The sequence below is a fragment of the Canis lupus genome, chromosome 4 (genome assembly GCF_048164855.1).
Source record: "Canis lupus baileyi chromosome 4, mCanLup2.hap1, whole genome shotgun sequence".
In the NCBI taxonomy this organism is placed as follows: domain Eukaryota; kingdom Metazoa; phylum Chordata; class Mammalia; order Carnivora; family Canidae; genus Canis; species Canis lupus.
This window is the reverse complement of record NC_132841.1, coordinates 4780259-4799434: the sequence shown is the minus strand read 5'-3', so window position 1 is coordinate 4799434 and position 19176 is coordinate 4780259. Positions and strand designations below refer to the sequence as shown.

Sequence of the window (19176 nt, the reverse complement as noted above, 5' to 3'; positions counted from 1 at the left end):
TCCCATCCCCGCACCCACCTCTTCTCTGGCCACCATCAGTTCCCTGAATTTAAGGGTCTGCTTATTTGTTTTGTTTGTTTTGTTATTTTCAGATTCCACATCTATGTGAAATCACATGGTATTTGTCTTTCTCTGGCTGATTTCACTCAGCATTATACTCTGTAGGTCCATCTATGTTGTCACAAATGGCAAGATCTCATTCTTTTTCATGGCTGAGTAATATTCCATGGTGTATATACCACATCTTCTTTATCCATCTATCAGTGGCCACTTGGGCTGCCTCCGTGGTTTGGCTATTGTAGATAATGCTGCTATAAACACAGTGGGGCACATATCCCTTCAAATTAGTGTTTTTGTGTTATTTTGGTAAATAATCAATAGTGCAATTACTGGATTGTTGAGTAGTTCTGTTTTTAATTTTTTGTGGTCCACCTGCGCTTGCCTCAGAAGCCCCCATACACACACAGGGGACAGCGGCCATGTCATAGCTGGAGCTGGAGCATGAATTGCCATGTGCCTTCTCTGACCTCTTCTTCTCTCTCCTCCTTGCCTTCTCTTACCTCTTCTTCTCTCACCTCCTCTTCTCTCTCCGTCTCCTCCTCTCTCTCCTCCTCCTCTCTCTCCTCCTCCTTTTCTTCCTCCTCTTCCTCTTCTGTCTCCTCCTTACCTTCTGAGAGCCTTTGCCAGGCCGGACCCTGCACCCTGGGTGGACACATTAGCAATTGTGCAGGACACAAAAGATATAGAGAAATCCCAACACACAACATTTCTCCTATAGATAATGGTCGTTTGATACTTCTATGGCCCTGAGACATTGAAAGCATGCTCAAAATTTGAGGCCTGGGTAGGTGGACATTTACATTCAAACAACATGAGTTTGGTGCCTGTGAAAATTCTAATAAAGGGTGAGAGTGGACGGTTTATCTCTATGGGAAATATGAATTCAAATAGGAATCTTATAAGAGAAATATTTGGCAGTAGCAGACCAGTAATACTTTTACTCCCCGCTCCCCCCTCCCTTTTTTAACCATTTTCATCATTTAAAAAATATCTTTTGAAATTGTGTGGATGGTTTTAAAAAAATCTTTAGCTTAATAAACATTGTAACAAAGCAACCATTTCAGTTTCAGAAATTGCCCTGGAAGCTGGGTAGAAAGGGAAAGAAGAGTTCCAAGTGATGTCACTGGTTTGCTGGGGTCTGTTTACCGTATCTCCAACCCACCATGTTGTTCTGTCATTTCAGGTGATTTTCAAAGCCAAGTCAAAATATTCTCCAGAATTACTCAAATACCGGTAAGTACCCTGAGGGGGATTTCCATCTTCATTCAGCAAATATATTTCTGACTATTTAGGACTCAGTTATGCACCCTGAGGGAGAAATATAGTCTGTGTCTGCAAGAAGCAAACACTCTGTAAAGATGCCCTAAACAACACAGAAACTCACAGCATCAGGCAGAGTAGCGGATGTTCGGGAGCACGGGCGGTCTCCGCCTTGGGCTGCTGTGTTCTGTGAGAGTCACAGGAATTTTATGGAAGAAGTCAGTCAGTGCTGGGCTAAAAAGAGAGGCTCATAATATGGAAGAGAATGCCTTAAATCACATGCCAAGGTATATGAAGAGGTAGATATGCATGTTTTTCCTATGAAGAGGGTTCGTAGATTTCCCCAAATTTTTGGAGAGGTCTGTGACCCCAGCACTCCCAATAGCAAAGAACCAGCAGCTTGAAGAATGCTCAGACCTGGTCAGAGGGCCAAGGGTCAGAAGGGAGACAAGGCAGTTAGCAGACATGAGGCAGGTGCACAGTGTTCTGGTGTCCCTTGCCCAGGAGAGCTCCACTGCCATGGGCAGACATTTCTGGAAAGGCGATTTTGGCCATTTATCTTCTTGAATCAAAATGAAAGTTTAATTCTTTTGTTACTTAAAAAATATGTAAAAATGTATGCATATTATATTTTATTTAAATATATAATTTTAAATTTATAAGTACTTCTTATTTAAAATTTTGAAAGTGTATTTTTATTGAGATGTAATTGATATATAAGTCATATAATCTAATATAGATTATATTAGTTTCAGGTATCCCACAGAATGATTTGATACTCGTGTGTATTGCAAAATGATCACCTCAGAAACTCTAGTTAACATCCCTTACCATACACAGTTACAAAAATTGTTGTTTCTTGTGATAAGAACTTTTAAGATCATGAAAATGTACATTTTAATCTCCATTTTATATCCAAGGAAACAAATTCAGAAAGTAGTATGACAGTTCTCTGGCCAAGAGACGAGTCATAAGACTCATGGTGCCATGTTTGTTTTTTTTGTTTTGTTTTGTTTTTACCAGATCTTGATGTCTTTGCTCACTACTTTTTGGTATATATTTCTACCAGACTACTCAATTGGGACTTCAGGGTCCACCAAGAAAAAATGTTGGTCCTAAAGAGAACTGCTTAAAGGAGCAGCTCCAAGTGCGTGATCCCCTCCCTTATCTGGCTTTTCCTCTGCTCCCATAATCTCTGCCTCCATCCTCTTGACTAGAAATGTAGATCAACCAGGGGGACTGAGGAGCCAAGAATGGGTGAAGACTGAGGAGGAGGAAGAATATTTTGATTGAATCATGGAGTAGTCTTATTTTGAGAGTGGTTGGTTGAGGCAGGGGTAATGAGATACCTTCTAGAAATGAAATATGAAAGCATTGGTTAGAAAGGAAGGCTGTTCCAAAAGTTTCCAACCTCTGAGTCCTTGAGGGATGGAGTCTATTAGATGAGAGTGTGTGGGGGGGGGGAGGGGGGGGTCAGTACTTGATCATTGAACTAAAGTGCAGACAGCAGGATAGGCTGCTTTTTATGGGAGCAGATTTGGAGATATGAAGGCAGAAAACCAGGAGAAGTTCAGTTGGATGAGATATTCGGGGTGGAGAAGATACAAGAGTTTCTTGAAGCCAGGAGAGTGAAGTTTCAATGGGAGAAGCCTGTTAACTCTGACGTAATAAAAAAGAAATCCTCAGAGTTATTCGTATTTAGGCACATCTTCTGTATTCTCTGTTCAGCTCCCCACTTCTCCGAAGCCAGATGCCACTGCAGATATTTCAGGCCATGATTTATCCCTTGGGATGCTTTGATATGTTGGCTTTTGAATAGATTGGTTTTCCTAATTGAACCACAACTCATTTGAAATGAAACACCAGCCACTAGTTTAGAACTGGTTAAAACTTCTCACTACTAGAAGCTACTCCTGTAGCCACTCAGTGTTTTTGAAGATGATTTACATTCAGCACAACCAAGAACCACTTCATTTTTCACTGAAGTCCTCTCTCTCCCTGACACGTCAGCTAGCTCTCAGCTTTGCTGGAGTTGGTGCCCATGTGATTCAGTTTTCCTCTTTCTTGGCCTCTATTTTTCAATCTTTGGCTTGGGAAGTGTGAACGCCAGACATGGGGGTGCCTAAGAATACTTTGATTTTAAGCCTTTTTAACTGTTTCCCTCCATCTTTGAGTTTTTGGGTAAGTGAAAAACCTAAGGAACCGGGCTTTGCCTTTCCCATTCTGTAAGGAATCTAAGATCTCAGAAGAGACATTTAAACAATGCTTTACAGGCTATCAATACTACCCCCTCACTGTAGGAGGTAGCAGAGTTGTTTCGCGCTGAATTAGCTGGCAGCCCTCAAGCCAGGCACCTATGTCCCAGACCCACGTGGGCAGCTGCCTTTAGAGACTCATCTCTGAGCTTGCAGCCCAGCTAGGCGCCCATCCCTCTGTGCTCACAAGCAAAGTCATCTTCCCAGATGCAGGGTCCTGCTGCTTTCCTTTTCCTTTGGTCTTTTTTATCTCGTGATAGACTATTTATCTTGACTCTGTGGCTTGAGTTGAGAAGAAGTAATTCTGGGGCAGGGCGCAAAACAGTGTTGCCATGGAAACACACCCTTGTGATTATATCTGTTGTGCCCCCCACCCCGTGCTCTCTCCACACCTCCAGATCTCTCCCTTTCTTCCAGAACTGCAGGCCCAGGGGGAAATGTTGAATTTTGCAAGGTATTTTTTTCCACTCTAAAAGTTATATAAGCTCATTAGAAAAAAAATTATAAAATAGAAGATTGGAAGTTTGTAAATACAGACATGTGGAAAGAAAGAAACCGAATTTAGTGGACTCCCCTCTCCTTCCCCACAGAAAGCCCCTCCAATTTGAAGGAAACACGGTTTCCGTTGTAGGTTTTCATATACATTTCCCAGGATGGAGTTGTTTTGCCACATTTATGATTTTGCTTTCTGACTTTGACCTTAATGTTGGGCGAGTACTTTGACTATGTGGTTTGTTGCGGATACTTTGACCAAGTCTCACAACACAGTGTATTTCTTTAAGGTAATACCAGCCAGCTCAGCTCAGGTCATGATCCCAGTGTCCTACGATTGAGCCCCTAGTCGGGCTCCCTCTGCCCATCCCCCTGCTCATGTACACACGCACTCTCTCTCTTTCAAATAAATAAAATCTTAAGAAAAATAAAAGATAATACTAGGCTGAATTCTGTTTAGCATATGGTCCTAGAGGCTCGCAGAGCAGGATTGGATAGAAATTGTAGGACAGGGAAGTTTTAGGCAGAAAGATCATCTTGTGAAAAGACGGGGAGGTGGGGACACCTGGATGAGCATCAGGCCAGCATACAGACTAGCTTAATTTGCATGTGGAGTGCCTATTGATTGGCCTGGCTCCACAGAGTGATTGGAAGTACAGGGGATTGGAGGGTGCAAGGGTGGGGCGAAGGGTGGGGGTCAATCTGGACACCATCACATTGGTTCTGGCAGAAGCATGGGGTTGTGTGGTTGGTGAGGATGGGAAAGTGGGCCCATAGTTAGGGGAGCAGAAATCAAGAATCTGTTGAGCTTGACAACTGATTAAATTGGGGGTGTGGTCAAAGAAGAACTTTACAGTTTAGGAATCTTCAAAAAAAGTTGTGAGGCCTTTCACAGAAATAGGAAAACTGAGAGGAATGATGGGGGAGGAACACTGGGAGTTAGGCATGGGCATGGTTTGAGGTGACAGGGCCTCAGGGGCAGGCTGTTTGGAACGTGAGTCTGGATGGAGGATGGGCCAGTGGCTCTAAATGCGCTTCATGAACTTAGTCTTAGAGAGACTAATGTAAGCTGTTAGAGTGAATGCATTTCCCAGGAACCAGGGGGTAAAGGAGAGAGCCAAGGATGTTATCACTTTGAGGAAAAGGAACCAGGGGCTATTCTGGGGCAGGCTTAGAGGGAGGAACATGAGGCCAGTGTAGGGAGCTCTAGGAAGGTGGGGAAAGATGGTGGTCAAGAGTGGACATCTCTGAGTTTGGGAGTAGGTCATGGGGGCCTGGGGGAATGTGGGGTCAGCAGAGGAGTACCTGTGGAGGAAGGAATGACAGGATGAGGCGAAAACCTTCTAGAAGTTGCTGTTGACAAAAGGGAAGTCTCCCTGGGGGTGAGGACAGAGGAGTAACAAGATAGGAAGGCACAGGACCCACTGGATTCTCACAGAGCTCTTTGAGGCAGAACGGGAGTCATCTCTCTTTTATAGAAAGGACATGCAGCCCAGAGTGGCTGAGAGACTGGCCTGATGTCTTGGCTCCGTGTGTCTCTGGGTCACGCTGGGCAGATGGGGGAAGGAAAGAGGGTGCGATGGAGGCTCGATTGCTATTGTGTGAAAATGCAAGATGGCAGGGGAGCCAGGGAGCCACATCGTACCAGCTGTCATGGGTGCCCCGTGGTGGGTGTTGACTTCTAGGCTTCCTCACCCTTCACTTACACGTTCTCCTTCTCTCTCTGCGCCCTCTCCCATTCCTCTCCCTCTGCCCCCCTCCATGGGTCCTGTCAGTGGCACGATGTCCAGAGTCGGGACTGTCATCCGGGATTCTGTGTCCTGGTCTGTTACAGCTTTTGAAGACACTCTGTGGCTTCAGAATTGCTTTCCATTGCGAGTTTTCATCTTCTGGATTCACACACTCAACTTAGACCCAGTCTGTTTCTGAGCCAAGCGAGTCTGTTCCCTATTTGCATTTTTATTGAAGGAAGCGAACAGTACGGACGGTCCTGAAGAGAAGTGGGAAGCTGCCGACTTTGGTTTTAGCAAATTTGAGAAGTCTCGCTGTGGACCTCACACCAGGCACTGAGGAAATTGTGGCTCCAAGAACCTACACGTAGAAAATGCATCCGTCCAGCCTTGGGCAGGTGCTGTGACCGATCTGCACAAACCTCCCAGACACAGGAACAGCGAGGCTCAGAGGGTGCCTTCCTCAGGACACCTCGTGTAGCCGGTCTGTGATTTGAATCCAGGACCAGCTGCCTCCCAAATCTGGCCTCTTAGGTGTTTGTTAACTTTGGCACTTAAACAAAAAAGACCGCATTTTGCTTCTAGATTGATCCAGAACACGCAGCCGGCAGATAGGGCACAGTGCCTGACATTTCCCTCTGGTCCTTTCCAGGTTACCCCTCTACCTGGCCTCACTCTTCATCAGCCTCGTTTTCCTGTTGGTGAATTTAACCTGTGCAGTGCTGGTGAAGACAGGAAATTGGGAGAGGAAGGCCATTGTCTCCGTGCGTGTGGCCATTAATGACACACTCTTTGTGCTGTGTGCCGTCTCTCTCTCCATCTGCCTCTACAAAATCTCCAAGATGTCCTTAGCCAACATTTACTTGGAGTCAAAGGTAGGAAATGGGGTCGAGATCCCTTCACTACTCTAAAAGTCGTTCCCTGGTGGCCAGCAGAGCTCAGCAAATACCTTTCACACCCGACCTCCCACCAATGATTAGCCATCCTGTGGTTGTCCGAACGCAGAGCTGCGAGCTCGTTGAACTTGGTATGCGAGAGCAGTTCCATTCGAGGTGACTCGGAGCGTACTGGAGTGTGCAGAATTACTGGCAGAGATGCAAATCTCTGGGTTATAGATACACTGTTTAACCAACGTTTCAAAGGAGTCTGGGGATTGCTTGTGCTGATGACATTAGTAGAATCACACACCTAGTGTCCCCTGTGTTCCAGGCACTTTTATGAGATTGGCGTTCTACACGCATAAGCTGACGGAGTCCTCACAGGTCTCTGGGAATAGGTATCAGCCCCACTTCACAGCCCGGGAGACCGAGGCAGGGCTCAGCAGCTTGCCCTGGTTGCCCTACGCGGCCTGTTGACGGGGAGCCAGGTGTGGGACTCAGTGGTCTGGCCCCAGGCTCACCCCGACACTGACTGACGCGCCCATGGTAGCACACGCTCCAGTGTGGACACTGCCCCTGGGAGTCGGGGACCAGGTCCCTCTTGTGCTGATCGGCCAGAGACAGAGGCAGACGTGATGGAGGGGAAGCGTGGCTTGCTGCCGTGCTGCACGCCCTGGAATCTGCGCTTTCTCCCTCCTCTCCCCAGGGTTCTGGAGCGGGGCAGGGACGCGCCCTGGGGCTGTGGTGCCCAGGTGCCTCTGCTCAGCCTGATCCCAGTCTCCCTTCCCTGAGGAGCGTGGTGACATGTGGAGGCTGGGAGCGGACCTGCCCCTGGCCCTTCACCTCTGGGGACCTCGGGGCTCTCACGGGTGCAGGGATTGCGCTGGTCCTGTAGCTCCGCGGCTTCCAGCCTACGGGGACTGGGTCCTGCGGCAGACCCCCTCGCCTGGGCCTGCCTTCTTTGCCGTGCCGCCCACCTGGCTGTCATCAGTCTTCATCTGAAGACACTGAGGTTGCTCTGTCTCCCACAATATCATGTCTTCAGGACTGACCAGTTGGCTAAAATCTGGGCCTCTGACTTCAGGAACACAGAGCCCTCTGCAGGCCTCTGGGATCTGGCTGACCTCTGGCAGGGTCCCCGGAGACTTGGGTACAGCAGGGGCAGTTTTCTCAGGCATCAGTCTGGACAGATGTGAGACTTGATTTTGCCTCGACTTTGTTGTTTATATTGTCTCCCGCGTAAGGGCTAGCCAAGGCTTTCACAAACAGAATTGTGGTTTTTATATTGGAAGGGTTACATTCCAGATTGTCAAATTACCATTTAGATCACCCCTGTGGCAAACAAGCTAATAAACTTCTACTAGCAAAATGAAATATCTTAATTAGTGACTTCCGAATGCAAATCTCAAAAATCAGTTTCCATTTTTTGGTTACATTACCAGCATATTTGTAGGTAGGGGCCCTTTAACTGACTGTAAATTGTTAGCTTCATCAATTGGGGGACAGATCACCAATTTCCGTGTAATTCCAAGTCTGGAGTGATACTGGGATTCCAGTGTTTCCAGCCCAGAATTTTCTGGAATTTGAGGAAGAACTCCTCCCCACCTCCACCCACGCCCCCCAGCCAGAGCCGCCATCAGTGGGACATCGCTCTCCCAGCCACCATCCTGTTGAGATGGGTTGTCCCTGGGCCGAGGACTGGGCAGTGGGCTCATAAGTCAGGAGGTCATCTTGGAAATTGAACAGCATAAGCCATCTGACTTCCTCATTCTTAGAAACCTAGGCTTTAGGCCAATGACCCATATTTTAAAGCATCTCCAAATCAACTCCCAGATTTTGAAGCATCTATTGAGGAAAATTTGAAATTTTAGAAGGGGCTGTGGGTTTCACGTCTGAGGGTAGAAGGTATTGGCAGAGGCCAGTGGACACTGCAGCGTGTGCCTCTGAGATCGAAGGGTTTACTAGGTCTGAACACAGGCTGGGTTCTGGGAGGAGGCTGGTGTCTTGGGCCTGGAATGGGTGCAACCCTCGTGGCTCTGTCTTTTCCAGGGCTCCTCTGTGTGTCAAGTGACTGCCATTGGTGTGACCGTCATCCTGCTTTATACCTCCCGAGCCTGCTACAACCTGTTCATCCTGTCATTTTCTCAGAGCAAGAATGTCCATTCCTTCGATTATGACTGGTACAATGTATCAGATCAGGTCAGTGGGTGCCAGTGAGGTGTCACCTGAATGGCGACTCTTTGCTTCACAGGATCCCATGTGGCAGAGAGGTATAAGCTCCTTGCTTCTGCTGCTAAATTGCTGGATGACCTGTGTGGTACCTGCATCCTCATCTGTAAAATGTGATCGTACTACCTACCTGGTGCCAGCTCACGTCTTCTGAGAAAACTAGCCCATATGTGTGCACACATGCACACAGGCACACACACACACACACACATTTCTAATTTCTGGAGCTTTTAAGTACTTCCATATAAATGTAAGATGGTTTTATTAAAGGGTGAAGTTTGCCAAGGTAAAATAGATCATAGGTTTCAGAAAATATGTGAAATTATGACTTTTTTTTAATGGAGCATGTAAATCAACAGCATTTGAGGAAATCTAGACAGAAATGACTTGGAATTTGAAGGTGTTGGTAAAAGTTCATTTTACCCGAGGTCTCCCTATAATATTCTCTCCCATTTAAAATATTCTAGAAATTCATGAATTATAAATTATAAAGCAATGAACAAAGGTAGTGACGTGTTCAGTTATATACAAATGCACTTCTAAAATCCCAACAGTGCTCAAACCCTGGACCAGGTTAAGACTCCAGAAGAAGACATTGAATGATGCCAATAAACATATGAGGTTAAGGTGAAATTCAGAAGAGGAAATTATCAGAATTAGGAAGGATTAAGCCAACCACCACCACCCAGACCGATCCCACATGTACAGGATGGGAAAAATTGGGGCGATACATTGCTTGAAGGTGTGGCTTATTTTGAGAAAAGCAAAGATATAAAAATTTATAAACAATAGAGACTTATTCATAAGACACAAAAGGATTTAATTGTAGTAAAATATTCCTAAAACTTACTGTCGTAACTACTTTCGGGTATACAATTCACTGGTGTTCAGCATGTTCCCCTCAATGGGCAACCATCACCACTGTTCCAGAACCTGTTCATCTTCCCAAACTGAAACTCCACACCCATTACACAGTAGAGATTAAGTTTTAACAAAATAAGGATTTCAGGTTTTTTTTTCAGTTGAGGGCTTATAATGATAACAAACTTAAAATAGAACAGTTTTAAAAATTCTATTGTCTTTAGGGGAGTACTTATTTATGAGGATCTAGATCTGTTATTACAACCAAAATAATCTAGGACCAAACCTAACAGATAGTCATGAGGGGCATGTTATTATGTAGAAGGAAGAGTAGTGTACTACTGAGATGAGTTAGAGATGGAACACGATGTGCAGGGCTGGAGAGACAGCTTCCTATGGCAGCCTGGTCAGCTTTGGCTACTGTACTTCAAACACGATGCAGTAGGATTCGGTTTAGGTGATGGGCCCTTCATGGCTTGGATTTGGTGTACTTGGTTGGAAATGCTGGCCTTTGTGGGAGAGTTGCCCAGATGCAACTGTGCACGCTCCTCACTCGCCCACCCTGTCCTGCAGCAGGGTGGACAGACTATGGGGGGGCCCATTTGGCCATCTCACTGGTCCAGACACACATCCTGGACCTTTTCCAGACAAGCTAGCCTGTAATAAGCTCTAACGGGTAAAGAACAGGATATGGTTAATATGAAGAGAAGTTTAAAATTGATATGTTTATCCCAAAGGTGAGACAGAAGGTCACAGTTAAATGCTGCTCTCAAAAATTTGGAGGGGGTGACCTAGCATCTCCTTATTCGTTTGTCTGAAAGGAAGAAAATCAATTTAAATTCAAGAGATTTAACTTGGATATAAGGAAGATTTTGGAGGGTAAAGTCATAAAACATCAGAGGTGGGCAGTTTCTGTCTTTGACTGTTTTAAAGATAATTATCTTTGCTGTGTGTTTGGGCTAACTCTCAACCGGAGGTCCTGACCACTAGTACCACCTGGTTTCAACATGCATGTTGTAGGGGAAACGAATTATACTGTATTAGAATTAGTCTCTGTTCATGTTAGGACGGAGCAAATCCAGCTTCTTTCCTCCACCCCCTGTGTGGTGACTCCATGCCCTTCCCTCGCTTCTCGACAGGCGGATCTGAAGAATGAGCTGGGCGATGCTGGCTATGTGGTGTTTGGCGTGGTCCTATTTGTGTGGGAGCTCTTACCTACCACCTTGGTCGTTTACTTCTTCCGAGTTAGGACCCCTGCAAAGGACCTTGTAAGTAAACTGTCTTATATTTGTGGAAAATATCACCTGCTTCTAATCATGAAACATGCAAGTGGGTTTTGTTCTTAGGTTTCAGTAGCGTGCCCCTTCCATCCTGCTGTGATGTGTTCCCTGGTCTGTTTGAGATGGTCTTTTCCCTTAATTCTTTTTGAGGGAAATGTGTTTTTCAGCTTTTACAGAAGAAATGAAATTTGCATCTCAAGGCTTGGAGATAGTGATTAATTATTTTTCCTAATGCAACAGCAGTCTTACCAGTATCTGAGGTTTGGCTTGAGGTGAACTAAATATATGAGCTTTTATTTTAGCAAAGGGAAATAGAAAATGGTGCTTGAGTTGTTCACCCCCATGTGATGCTGGACGGTGAGTTGGGAACTTGGTGATGTAGAAATGAAAACATCGTTGAGGGATGCTACTCCTGCTCCCCTGGGTCAGTCCTGTTTCTGCTCAGCCAGGTTTGTATAAATGTCTTTATAAGAACAGGACAGAAAATATACAACCTATGAGTATGAGGAAACTCCTGGGAGCTTTTGCTCCCTAAATTATTCCAGCTACACTAACAAGTGGTAGAATTTTGAGTCACTGATCTAGGAAACCCACAGCAAAAGTAGTGTAGTGAATGGTTTTTGGCCAATGTGAGCCGAGTGTGGGTGGGTGGTAAAGAAAGCACAGATACAATAACTAACCTGTTGTGTTTTATCCTGTTTCTTTTTCTTTCCTTTAAAAAAAAAAAGATTTATTTATTTGAGAGAGAGAATGCTAGCAGCAGGGAGAGGCAGAAGGAGAGAGAATCTCAGACAGATTCCTCACTGAGTGTGGAGCTGAACTCGGGGCTCGAACTCATGACCCTGAGATCATGACCTGAGCTGAAAGCAAGAGTTGGCCATTTAACCAACTGAGCCACCCAGGTGCCCCTACCTTGTTTGTTTGTTTGTTTTTTCTTAATCATTTCTGGATAGTCACTGATGAGCCAGAAACGGGGGGAAAAAAACAAAAAACAAAAAACCGAGCCTGGCCTGGGGCAGGTGGAGCAGCACAGCCTGACTGGAGCCCTTGCAGAGAAGGTGGTGGGCAGCATTTTCTAGACCTCGAGATCTGTTTCCTCCCCTTCCATTATCTTTAGCTGCAGGACCGTGGGACTGCATTTCATCTGACCTTTGCTTACTTTGGGAACGGCTGGTGGCGTCTGTAAAGTCAGATCCTAAACACTTCTGGTGTGCTGGCTAAGAAACGGGACAGGTAGGCAGTGGATTCTAGGCCATGAGTCCAGTTGCCTGGTTTTCCTTCCTTCCCTGGAGTTTTCTGGGTACCTTGCTTGACTGTGGTATAGTGAGCCCTGGGCTCTAGGGGGCTTTCCCCAGGCTCCACTGTACCTTTTCATCAGCTTGAGTTTCAGGGCCTTCGGACCCAAGGCAGTCTGAGGGAGAGAGATTTCCGAATTTAACCAGAGAAAGGCTAATGCAATAGTGTTGAAAGTACTATTTTACTAAATGAGTACAGAATAATGTCTAATGTGTACTCTTGGATCTCATTATCTGGGGAAACATGGCATCCCTGACACACTCCGTGCAGATGGATTACTCGGTTATTGTGCTTGAATACATCTGCGGTGTAGAGTATGATCTAGAGCCGTGGTTCTTAACCTTTTTGGTCTCAGGACACTTTACATTGGTTAATTTTTTTTTACCGAGCTGTAATTGACTTATTAGTGTCAGGTGTATAACATAGTGATTTGATATCTGTGTATACTGCAAAATGATCCTAATAAGTCCAGCTGACATCCATCACTACACAGTTACCATATTTTTTTTTCTCATGATGAGAACTTTCCACTCTCCTAACTACTCTCAAATATGCAGTACACTGTTATTAACCATAGTCACCATGCCACCATGCTGTACATGACATCCTCAGGACTTACTCATTTTAGAGGCTCATACCTCTTAATCCCCTTCACCTATTTTTCCCATCCCCGCACCCACCTCTTCTCTGGCCACCATCAGTTCCCTGAATTTAAGGGTCTGCTTATTTGTTTTGTTTGTTTTGTTATTTTCAGATTCCACACCCTTTGACCCCTTCCACCCATTTTGCCCACCCCCCATCCTCCACCTCAGGCAACCACACATCTCCTCTGTATCCATGTTGGAGGCTTTTCTGTTTGCTTTTAGATTCCACACAAGTTGAGTCTAGCTATTCTGATAGGTGTGAGGTGGTAGCTCATTATAGTTTTGATTTGCATTTCCCTGATGATGAGTGATGATGAGCATCTTTTCAGGTACCTGTTGGCCATCTGTAGGTCTTTGGGAAAATGTCTTTCAAGTCCTTTGCCTATTTTTTTAATTGGATTGTTTTTTTTTGCTGTTGAATTATATATTCATATGTTTTGGATATTGACCCCTTATCAGATGTATGATTTCTAACATCTCCTATTTAGTTGGTTGCCTTTTCGTTTTGTTTATGGTTTCTTTTGCTGTGTGGAAGCTTTTTCATTTGATGTAGTTCTGCTTATTTTTGTTTTTGTTGCCTTTATTTTTGGTGTTCAATCCAAATTATCATCGCCAGGACTGACATCAGGGGGCTTCCCACCTGTGTTTGCTCTCAGGAGTTTTATGGTTTCAGTTCTTACATTCAAGTATTTAACCCATTTGTAGTTAATTTTTGTGTGTGGTCCAATTTCATTCTTTTCTATGTGGCTGTCCAGTTTTCTCAACACCGTTTATTGAAAAGACTGTTCTTTCCCCCATTATGTATTTGTGGCTGCTTTGTCATAAAGTACGTGACCATGTAAGTGTGAGTTTCTTTCTGGGCTCTGTTCTGCTCTGTTGATCTGCATGTCTTTTTTTTATGTCAATAACATACTGTTTGGATTACTGTAGCTTTGTAATAGAGCTTGAAATCAGGGAGCATGATGCCTTCAGCTTTGTTCTTCTTTATCAAGATTGTTTTGGCTCTTTGGGGCTACACTGATAAATTATTGAGGACCCCCAAAAGCTCTTGTTTGGAGAGGGCTGTGTGTGTGACATTTTTAAAAAACATTAATTCACTATATCTAATAAACCCATTACATGTTACCATAAAAGTTTTTTCTGAAAAAGAGTATTTTCTAAAACAAAATGGAAGAGTAGCATGGTTTTAAAACTTTTTGATTTTTTAAATGTCTGGTTTAACAGAAGACAGCTGGATTCTATCTGCTTCTGCATTCAGTCTGTTATGACACATTGTTTTGGTTGAGCATGTAAAGAAAATCCACCTTAGAGATATGTAGTTGTAGTAAAGTGGAGTAATTTAATAGCTTTTAACATAATTGTGGATATTTTTCTTTGATATGCATCAAAAGTGAACAAGTTGTGGTTTCTTAAAAGTTAGCTACACTGGAATCTAAAACCATACCAATAAACTTTACAGATTGTGTTATACACTAACATCCATTAATCTTGGACTTTGAATGGATCTTTTACCCATGCATGGTTTTTTATATCATGCTTTGGTCACTTGGAAAGATATTGGTTTACTGAGATAACTCAGATCTTCCAGATATTAAAATTGACTCATTAAATATCACCACTGATCATTTCAGGAAAATATTTTAAGTATTGGGATGCCATCAAGCTCATGGTGGGGAACACAAGTTTGCTTAAAAGCTCAAATTTGATCACTGATAAATACCATCCACTTGTTTTTTGTTTGTTTGTTTTGTTTTGTTTTTTAATTATCAGCCCACTTCATTTACTTTCAAAACAATGTCTGCCAAACACTCATGTCTGAAAAAGCATGGTTTGTCTGAGTTGTGAAGTTGCATGAAAAAAGGTAGCTACTCAAGTAGCTGTACAGGGTCTTTTCTTGGAAAGAGCTATCTTGCAGCTCACGTGCCAGAAGCATACTTTCCATTTTGTCACATATTAAAAAGATAGGCTCAAGGATTGAGATTTAATAAAACTAATAACATACTGCTTCATAAAATTTTTAAAAAGATTTATTTTTGAGAGAGAGAGCACAAGTAGGTGGTGAGCTAGAGTAGAGGGAGAAAGAGAATCTCAAGCAGACTCTGCACTGAGCATGATGCCCAACCCAGGGCTTGATCTCATGACCCTGAGATCAGGACCTGAGCCAAAACCAAGAATCAGATGCATAACTGACTGCACCACCCAGGTGCCCCTGTCAAAGACCATCTTACATGAAACTGTTTTAACTGATCGTGCAGTGGTGGTGAATACAGTGGCTGCTAGGAGGTTGTTGTCACTGCTTTGATACAGGCCAGATCAGTGGTGTTTTTTCAGTAGCGTTTTTACCAAGGCTTTTGCACCATGAGTGCCACCATCGAGACCATGGAAAAGGCAAATAACATCTTAAAACACTAATTATGAAAATAATTGTGACCTTTCAGATTCCTGAAAAGATCTCAGGGGCCACACTGATGATAGGCACTCATCTACGGTAGCATAGTAATGAATTAAAATGATTCTTTATGCCCTGAACAATATTTTCTCCTAATATACTACGAGGAAGTGACTTCAGTATGAAGGACGTATAATACTAAATAGAAAAACATTTTTTCTACTCATGAAGGAGCTCTCGTTAGCAGGTAATGCGGGTGTCAGGTTTGGCTTGGTGAAGCACTAGTGTTCGTAAATTAGCCATAGGCAAGACTAGCAGATTTAATGCCATCTGTATGTTCAGAATTTGGTAAAATTAGCCAAGTGTTGTATAGTGCTTATATGAGGTAGGCACTGCTTTAAACTGCTTTTACTGTTATATTTAAACACTTTAAATATATTCTGTTCTTTAATCTTTACACTCAGCCTCTGAGATAGAAACTATGATCACACTTAGATGAGGAGTTCTTTACCATTTGTGTCCGTAATTCAGTCCGTAGAAATAAGTCTCTACACTAGGCAGCACTACAGCCCAGATGTAACTGCATTCTAACGTGACTCTCTGCCATCCACACAGGAGTCCCAAGGGTCCTGAGTGAGTGTCAGTACTGATTCCGAGGCCATGTTCTAGATCCAGATCAGAACCTCCAGGGTAGGTTCCGGGAAGCCATATTTAAAATAAGAAGCACCTCAGGTGATTTGAATGAATGTACTGCGAATGCTGTGGGGAAAGTCAGCTACCTCTCCTGCTTCTGAAAGTAGGAGTTGGGGTGTGCACTTTGCACAAGGTGGCACTGGTCCTTTTACAGAGCACTGGGGTTGTTCCTCTGCTGCCAAGACCCAGGCCAGCGGGCACTGCCCCACAAAGTGTGTGAGGGGGATGTGTGGTGCCTGGAGGTTATGCATGCCAGCCCTGTTCCACATGTGACACACAGCCTTTAGGAGACTGGGCTGGCCAGAGTCCCTCTGCAATGTGCAGGCAGGGCATGCAGTTTTAACATGGTGCGAGCATCCTCCACACAGGGTGGCTCACTGCTGCCACCAGGACTGAGGCCCTGCAAAACACATAGTAGGGACACCCCACCCTAGGTTGGGTTTGCAAAGGCTTTCTGGGGAGGTGCCCTGCAGCACCAGGACTGAGAGAGGCCTGGCCACAGGGGGCAGGGGGCGATGTAAGCAAGTTATATAATGACTTGCTGGCACCGTCCTGGTTATGCTGGGGGACCGGATGGGGAAGTGGTGCCTGCCAGCTCCTTTGTTCCTGGAGGAGTCTTCCAGTGCAATTTGTCCCTCTGGTATAGGCTCTGAGATTAGTAAATCACTCTCCCTTTCATATGGTCCAGGCACCTTTCACACTGTCCTTCCAGGCTGCATCTCTGCAGGCTGTTTGTTGGGCTCTCTCTTTAAGAGACACACTTTCCTCTCCCTTCAGCCTCTCCTGGAACTGAGCCTGCTGATTTTTAAAGTTCCAGGCTTTAAGTTCTAGCTGGTTGTAAGATCTCAGGAAATTTGGCCCCTCTAGTTTTTAGAGCCACATGTTTTGGTGATTCATTCCCTGCAGGCTCCCAGGTGTGAGGGGTGTGTATCTCCCCTCTCTGTATCCATGGTTCCTTCCCAGCTGCAGATGGCCACAGCAATTTAGCTCCCAACCACATCTCCCTCTTCCTACCCTCACTGATGTGTCCTCTTCTCTACGTTTAGTTGTGGAGTTTGTTCCACCAGTCTTTGGGAAGTTTTCTGCTATTTACACTGGTGTGTTATCCAGTTGTATCAGTCTGATGAGGTGAGCTTTGGGTCCTCCTCCTCTGCCATCTTCCTGGAAGTCAAGGTTGTACTTTAAAAAGCAATCTGCCAGACTGTTGGAATTTTCACAGTGGGTATGCCATCTTACACTGGCTAGTCCTAGTAGAGCAGGAGGGTTCTATCTGGCTCCTCCACATCTTCCCCAGCACTTGTTATTGATGTTTGACTCTAGAGATCCTGGATGGGTGTGAAATGGTACCTCAGTGTGCCTTTTGCCCAATCACTAATGATGTCCAGCATCTTTTCATGTGCTTATTGGTGACTTGTATCTGTTCCTTGGATAAATGTGTGTCTAGATATTTTGCCTATTTTTTAATTGAGTCATTTTTTAAAGAATTCTTTATATGTTTTAGATCTGAGTCCCCTGTCAGATAAGTGATTTTTGCAAATATTTTCTCCCATATTTTGGCTGCTTTTTCACTTTCTTGATGGTATCTTTCAAAGTTTTTAATTTTGATGAATTTTATGTTTTCTTTTGTTGCTCATGCTTTTGGTATCATATTTGAGAATGCTTTGCAAATCCTGGGTCACAATCTGTCCCTGTATTGTTCTTCTACAAATTTCACAGATTTTACTCTTACATTTAGGTCTCTGATACATTTTGAGTAACTTTTTGTAGGTGTGTGAGGTTAGGATCCAACTTTATTCTTTTGTATAGACATTCTTGAACTGCTACAAATAATAAATTTTAAGGCATCTCACCTCGTCTAGGTTTTGTTTCCTATATTTGGCTAGTTTAGTCTTAGAAAAGGAGGAATTTACATATACATGCCCACCATATAGCAAGCAACCTTGTTTCATACTCTTGTTTAACTTTAAAATAGACAACTAATGATATGTACAAGATGTCAAATAAATTCTGGATTTTATGCCAGCTTTGGTTTGCCATATAATAAAGTTCTGATCTTCTGCCTCCTTGAAACCAGTTATTTGAAATGTTTTGAAAGGTGAACTCAGCTTGGGGACAGAAACAGGACAAAATGATTATAGAAGCAGGATATGGAAACGATACAGATCCTCTCAAAATTATTTCATCATTATCATGATCATTTCATTATTTTAATTTGTAAATATCCACATTATTATATAGTTTATCTAATTTGGGACTATATAATTTGGTTCATTTGGGCATTGCCTAGTGTTTCAGTAAGGGATTAAAACAATGATCATTCACTGCTGCAAGCAGAACTCTGAAAGATTTTGTCCACACTGAGGAAAGAAAAAGTTAACACTTCTTAAAAATAAAAGCAACTAAAATGAACATTGTAGCTGAACAGGTACATCCTCAATTCAGATGAATACAGCATCATGTTTATCTTTGTCTAGAGGAAAGCACAGTGTATCTCAAAGTATACTGAACAATTGTCTTTCTAGACCAACCCTGGAATTGTCCCCAGCCATGGATTCAGCCCCAGATCTTATTTCTTTGACAACCCACGAAGATATGATAGTGACGATGACCTTGCCTGGAACATTGCCCCTCAGGGACTTCAGGGAAGGTAAGACCCTAGTTCATTGTAGAGAGGCATGGTTAGTAGGCTGAGGATTACACCAGTGAAATCAATTCAATCGAAGAGAAGATGCCTACATGACAACCCTGGAGTCAGAGGGAGTGTGAGGCAAATCGGAAACAGAGAAACCCCCGAGTATGAGACTCCGCAACCAGAGCAGAGACCAGAATTAAGCATCCTTACCTCTGTGGCAGACAACAGGGGTGGTAGCCACTGGGGTTCCCTTCCCCTTTTTCAGCCTGTAATGCTTTAGCCACCCTCCATGGCGCATCCTCTCTTTCTGCCTGTGAGTCTGGGGCTTCAAGGACAGCAGGGGTGAGAGAAGCAAAAGGACTGTCCTAGTGCTTCCTGAGTCTCTCTGCCCTGGGCTTGTGGTCTCACTCAGGTGTGAGACCTTGTGAAAGGGAGGCTTCAAGTTGTGTTTCTTGGAAGCTTATTTTTTGCAATCTT

General features: G+C 44.0%; 1 protein-coding gene across 2 annotated transcripts in view; it reads left to right on the top strand.

The window, feature by feature from the left end:
• GPR137B (G protein-coupled receptor 137B) overlaps nt 1-19176 on the top strand; it is a 45399-nt gene that overhangs the window by 18464 nt on the left and 7759 nt on the right. The window contains exons 2-7 of one of the 2 annotated variants that reach the window (XR_012029273.1): nt 1244-1293; nt 6450-6672; nt 8725-8874; nt 10905-11033; nt 15990-16064; nt 18590-18714. Coding sequence is in view for 1 of the 2 variants with exons in the window: in XM_072822959.1 (XP_072679060.1) it covers nt 1244-1293; nt 6450-6672; nt 8725-8874; nt 10905-11033; nt 18590-18714 (677 nt within the window). In the remaining variant the exon portion in view is untranslated. Of the gene's footprint in view, nt 1-1243; nt 1294-6449; nt 6673-8724; nt 8875-10904; nt 11034-15989; nt 16065-18589; nt 18715-19176 lie in introns of those variants that run through there. The other variant, XM_072822959.1, reaches the window with a different exon arrangement.